This window comes from Eptatretus burgeri, chromosome 11 (genome assembly GCF_056783735.1).
Source record: "Eptatretus burgeri isolate ZD-2024b chromosome 11, Ebu_testis_v1, whole genome shotgun sequence".
Taxonomy (NCBI): domain Eukaryota; kingdom Metazoa; phylum Chordata; class Myxini; order Myxiniformes; family Myxinidae; genus Eptatretus; species Eptatretus burgeri.
Window position 1 is genome coordinate 78618462 of NC_140971.1, and position 6000 is coordinate 78624461.

Consider the following 6000-nt stretch of genomic DNA (forward strand, 5'->3'; position numbering starts at 1 on the left):
CTGGCCGTGGCCGTGGACGCTGATGCAAGGACGATCCATTTTACCGACGTCTTTCAGCCTATGATTAACTTAAAAGTAACGTCTGTCGATGTGTGGCAACGATCGCGTAACGTGCCAACAACACGTTAATCATAGGTTAGAAATAAGTTTCGGGTACGCTAAACATTACCTCGGCGTGTCTCAACTTATGATTAACTTACAAGTAACATGTGTTGACGTCTGTCAACGATCGCAGACCGTGCATACAACTTGTGGCCAGCGTAGCGGAACGTGTGAGTCATACGCCGGCATACGTCGTGAAATTTCAAGCATGAAAAAATTTGAGGACAACCGAAAAGTACAACGTTTAAAGCCAACGTACAACGACGTATGGCAGTGTTTTTCAGCGTGCTCTCAATGTTATCAAAACTTACCCATAACGTATTCAACGTGTGCCAGCGTTGGCTAAAACGTCAAGGTGTGACCGGGCCTTAAATCGTCAAGGTGTGAGCGCCTTTAGTAAAGCACTGGAAAAATGCATTGAATGCAATGGAGATTATGTTGAAAAATAACAGTTGTTACACACGTGTATATCTATATATATATATATATATATATATATATATATATATATATATATATATATATATATATATATATATATATATATATAATGACAAGTTGTCACCAAACAGAAAAATGTCTCCCTCCTCCTCTTCTTCCTCAACTATTACCTTTGTCTCAGACTTGTAAAGAAGCTTGTACAGTACATACTTCACAAGAAAAACAAGGATATAAGAACAATTGGCATAAACTATACTATAAGAGAGAAGTGTGTGTGTGTGTGTGTGTGTGTGTGTGTGTGTGTGTGTGTGTGTGTGTGTGTGTGTGTGTGTGTGTGTGTGTGTGTGTGTGTGTGTGTGTGTATGTGTGTGTGTGTGTGTGTCTGTCGCCAATCTTCTCAGAGATGGCCAAACGGATCTTCGTCAAACTTCTAGAGATTCATCAGTGAGGGGCAGGGAATGATTTTAGCCAAAATTTGAAAAAAAAAAGCTTGGATTTCTTTGTAATTGCTCCATATTGTGTAAGCCTTTGTACCTATGTGAAAGGTAATTCAAAATGATCCCTGACCCCATTCCTTCGTTTAGTGGGTGGGTGTAGGGAAGTATTTGAGGCCCCCACAAAAAATGAGGAAAAAATTATTTGATTTCTTCAAAATGCCAACAGGATGAGAACAGCACCAGACAATGCCGGGTACCCCTGCTAGTGTAACATAAATTACAAGAACATTAGTAGAGAACAGGTTACCAACACAGTGTAACCAATTTGAATCCAGGTTCCATGCATCATGAGCCAGGTATTCAAAGAGCCAGGTATTACAATTAACATAGCATGCAGGATGCAAAATGGGCCAAAGCGTTTTAAACCAACTGTTATGATTGGCTGGGTGGCAGCAACGCAAAGCGAGGATGGGAATGTTGCAACTTGAAAAGGTCGGTGAAATTATCGCTTCACATGATATAGATAGCTGGAGCATTCAAAATCATTTGCACTTCTGTACACGTAACATTTTCCCTCGATGAATGCAAAGGTTCCCGGTTGCGAGAGATGGCCAGCCACGCAGATGAGCAAAGCTCCTCAGATGAAGCACACATGAACATTGTACTGTTTTATCATTTCATTCCAAACTGAGAAAAGATTATAGCTCACAAAAAATGAGCATCATGATTTCTTGAATCATTACAAATGATCGTTTTTGTGCAAAACATTTCAAATCTATGACTTCACCTTCCTGACACGTCATGGATTCCTGTTGCTCCACCTTCGTTGCAGCCTCCATATTCTTATCCCTCCCCTCACAAACTCCTCCAGCACTTCCATCGTTTTCTTTACTTTTCATATTCATTTTCCCTCATTTTATATATTTTTCTTGTGTATGTAATATGTAAATGGATGCTTCAGGGCCATGTAACAATGATTACAAAAGTTGTCGTTGTTATTAAAATTGAAACTCATGTAGACAAAGATGATTTCCAGAGACAACACTGCAGTTTTGGTTGATTAAACTTTAAGGTTGATGCTGTGTTATTTTCTTCATACAAAAAGTACTGTATGGTGAATTATGGAGGAGCTTGCTCTTACAATGATAAAAGGGTTAGATTATGTCATCAGACAAATTAACATAACATGCAGGATTAAATGCATTGCAAGAGGAACGCACAACCAATGGGATACAATACCTACAAGTTGGAAATGTCAAGGAGGATGGAAAACTCGTTTTTGTGAAGGTTAGTGTCATTCTGTTTCAGCAGACAGGTAAAACAATAGATGGAAACAACAGAACGTTGATCAAAGTATGCTAACCACCCTGGGAAGTAAGGAGAAACAACCATCCTCTTTTGCTCTGATGAAGGGATAACGACCCAAACGTTAGCTTCTTGCTTCTCTCGAAGGTTAGCATACGTTGATCAACCTCAAGAAGCACTTGAAAGAAGCACAAGAAAACCAAGACTGAGATGGAGACACAAAATTGAAGAATTTGCTGGAGTACAATCCTACTATATCAAATAAGGCAATTCCCTGTATGTGTGTGTAAGGATGTATGTACACCGGAATATCATCGAAAAAAAACAGGGCTGGTCCGAATTCTCCAGGGTCAGGTCATGGGCAATCCCCCCCTACTCCCCCTCCCCTGCGAGGGGAGGGGGTTGAAGATGACTTGCCAATGCTCCCGAAGGGAGTCGGTGTTTCTCGTGGCCACAAATTACAGAGAACAGAAAAGGAGGCCATTGGCCTTGCATGGGATTGAAATTAGCTCGTCAAGACAAGTGCAGTCATGGAATTCAAACCCATGTTGTTAGGATCGGCAGATCACTTGTTTAAATGAAGGGGGTGAGCTGAGTTTGTGATGTGCTCACCATTCATTCGTCTACTTTGGTTTGGAATCCCAAAAGGGTCGGACTTAACTCAAAACTGCAGTGCTGATATAGTTCCAGCAGGGTCGTAAGTCAGGCCGTCTCATCCACATTTGGGTCAAAGAACATTAAATATCCTCTTGAAAAGGAGTGGGGCATTGAGTGGCAATAACCTGGCCAAATTCCCAATTGCATGGTTAGCTTGATAATATAGTGTTAGCTGCACTCAGGGGAAAGGCTTGAAAGTGGATATGACAACACATGATTGCCAAAATGGCCTTTACCTCCACCTTTATGAAATTGTGTTACAACAGGTCATTATGTAAGAAATTGTTTTCAGGACAAGGTGTGCCAAAAATAGCCACAACGAAATGTTCCAAAAATAAATAACTAACAAAACACAAAAAAGTGGTGATGGCGTTCGGAAACATGTAGAGGGTAGCCTCTACATGTTTCCGAACATGTAGAGGCCCATACATCACCACTAGGCCCATACAAGGTATTACTGTGGTTGCCAAGGCTGGAATACATCGATGTCACACACACACACACACACACACACACACACACACACACACACACACACACACACACACACACACACACACACACACACCACATACACAGAAGCTCCACATATCTGGAGTCATAATACTAAAAACATGATTTCAAATGGCAGGAGAAGAAGGACGCAAACTGCAGAAGTGTCCGAAAGCCTTGAGCGGTTCATACGGTTCAGAGCAAGTCAGTCAAGCTGTCTGTGAGAGAGTCAACTATCGGTCTAAAATCCAAACAAAATAACATAACTAGTTCAGATTAAGGAAAAGGGTCACACTTCGGTGAGGTGTGTGTGTGTGTGTGTGTGTGTGTGTGTGTGTGTGTGTGTGTGTGTGTGTGTGTGTGTGTGTGTGTGTGTGTGTGTGTGTGTGTGTGTGTGTGTGTGTGTGTGTGTGTGTGCATGTGTATCCCACAAGGTATACAAATGAAAGAGCAGGGAATTGAAGTTATCTCACCTTGGAAAGGCCACCAACCTCAAGGTAAAAACAAACAAGGAAAGTATTCCATGTGACCCAGAGCACCATCCATATGGCATACTGTGAACAAAAACAAGATGTGTTACATGGATTTGTACAACATCTCAGATGGAGTCTGTCATCTCATCCAATGAGGCACTCTTTATTCATACACAGGATATATCAAAGAATAAAGCAATGCTTATCGAATCAACGACAGCTGAGATTGTATATTAAAAGGCCTCGTCCTTATAAGCAACCTTGCCTGGGTTTGAATCTCTTCCAAACCATAAACGGTCATCTTGGTGTTTCACATGCAGGATGAGGCATCAATGTGTGCACCGTCCATTGGAAGGATGTTAAGCCGGAGGACCCGTCTATCAGCAGTGGGTCATTTGTAGAAGGGAAAGATCCCACGGTGTATTCCAGGAAGAGTAGAAAAGTCATGACAAACACCGTGAACAAATTGCAAATTCCTGCCTGGACTGCGGGTATCAAATGGTGTGGTTTTCGTGGATATCCCTCAGCACAGGTCACACTGCTTGTTATGGTCATTTTCTGGTTCAGCAACCTTCACTATAAAGAAATTCGTATTCCCAGGTTGTTCGCATGTCACATGTGAACAGCCACCTTCGACTGCGAAGGGAAACCATGCATGCATGTCAAAATGCACAGACATTATATTTATGTTTGAGAAGAGTAAAGTCGGGCAGTTTATAAGGAACCACTGACTGGAGTAAATGAGGAAGATGTAACGATCACCCAGCGGTGCGAGTATGATGATGTGTTTGAGAAAACCACAAAAGGCCAATTCACACAAAACCTGGAGAGGAGATTTTGTGCCGCTCGAACCGGTGTTCAAGTAGTACAAATGTTTCCAGTTGCGTGATTTATTCACGAGCAATCAAAGGATTCTCGTTTAGAAACTTTATTTTTTATTTTGTGCTCCGAAGTGTTGTTAGCATGCCAAATGGAATTTAATCTTCGTCTAGAGGCCACTGGCATCGGCAGAGCGCAAACACTTGCTTCATTAAATGACTTTCTGGCAACAAAAGTGACCGATAGAACCCGGCACCCGTTTGTGCCTGCATGACAGATGGCAATATTGTCGTGCGTCAGGGTGCCGACCCCAGTACCGCTGCCACCAAGGGTTTCCCAGCCTGGGTCTTGTCCAAATCCCATCAAAGTCAAACGTGGGCAACAAAGCAGCATGGCAGGGCAGATGGTTCAGTCGTTTCGATGCTTGCCTGGCTGCTGGAGATGATAATTTGTCTCGGCAGGTTCGTTAAAGCTCTAATGAAGCTCGGTTGCTTCGTGTTCTATTGTTCCGCTTCACAAAGCAACAGCGTGCTTGTTGTTGACCTTTGACAATGGGCGTCCAACTCGGACCATGAGGCAAAATGTTGCTCAAGAGATAAGTACGTTGATGATTATGGAAAAAAAGAAATCATGACAATGATGACTAATCATGCCATTCTGATAATCTCAATAATGGCATTGATTCCATAATCTACTTTAACACTGTAGATGATGACATTAATTAAGAACTTTTAAAAGAGGAACAGATTTTAAAGTAATTTCACTGAAATTATAGCAAAGAGATAAAAAAAAAACTTCTTTGTATATTGTTCCTTACCATATATTTTTTTAAAGGTATTCATCTCAAAGACTCTTCCCCTTAATTAAAAAACTGTGTTATTAGCTACTAACAGAGGTACCCGGCATTGCCCAGCACTCAATTTTTTTTCTATTTCTTTTTTCAAATCAAACTTAATATATAGAGTCTTCACAAATTACTCCAAAGTGATAAAGCAAACAAATTCAGATAAAATGTGAATAAGTTTAACAGAAAAAAATCAGATGATTATATATCAGCTACATAAGTATTCAAACCCTTTGACTAATTAACCCTGAATCACGTCAGGAGCAAATTATGTTTGAAAGGTTACAAAATAAGTGTAATAGGTTTTACCTGCATGTAATCACTGGTTTAACTTAAAAATTTATCTCCCCCACTTATCTGAGGAGTTTTAAGGTGCAACTTACTTGGTCAACCAACAATGCTAACATGAAGACCAAGGAGCTTTCCAAAG

General features: G+C 41.0%; 1 protein-coding gene across 3 annotated transcripts in view; it reads right to left on the reverse strand.

Annotated features, from left to right (window-relative positions):
- LOC147017447 (uncharacterized) overlaps nucleotides 1-6000 on the reverse strand; it is a 171206-nt gene that overhangs the window by 58002 nt on the left and 107204 nt on the right. For all 3 annotated transcript variants that reach the window (XM_085847111.1, XM_085847109.1, XM_085847110.1), the window contains one exon: nucleotides 3908-3988. In XM_085847111.1, coding sequence (XP_085703237.1) covers nucleotides 3908-3976 — 69 coding nt within the window. In that variant the 5' untranslated portion in view covers nucleotides 3977-3988. The remainder of the gene's footprint in view (nucleotides 1-3907; nucleotides 3989-6000) is intronic.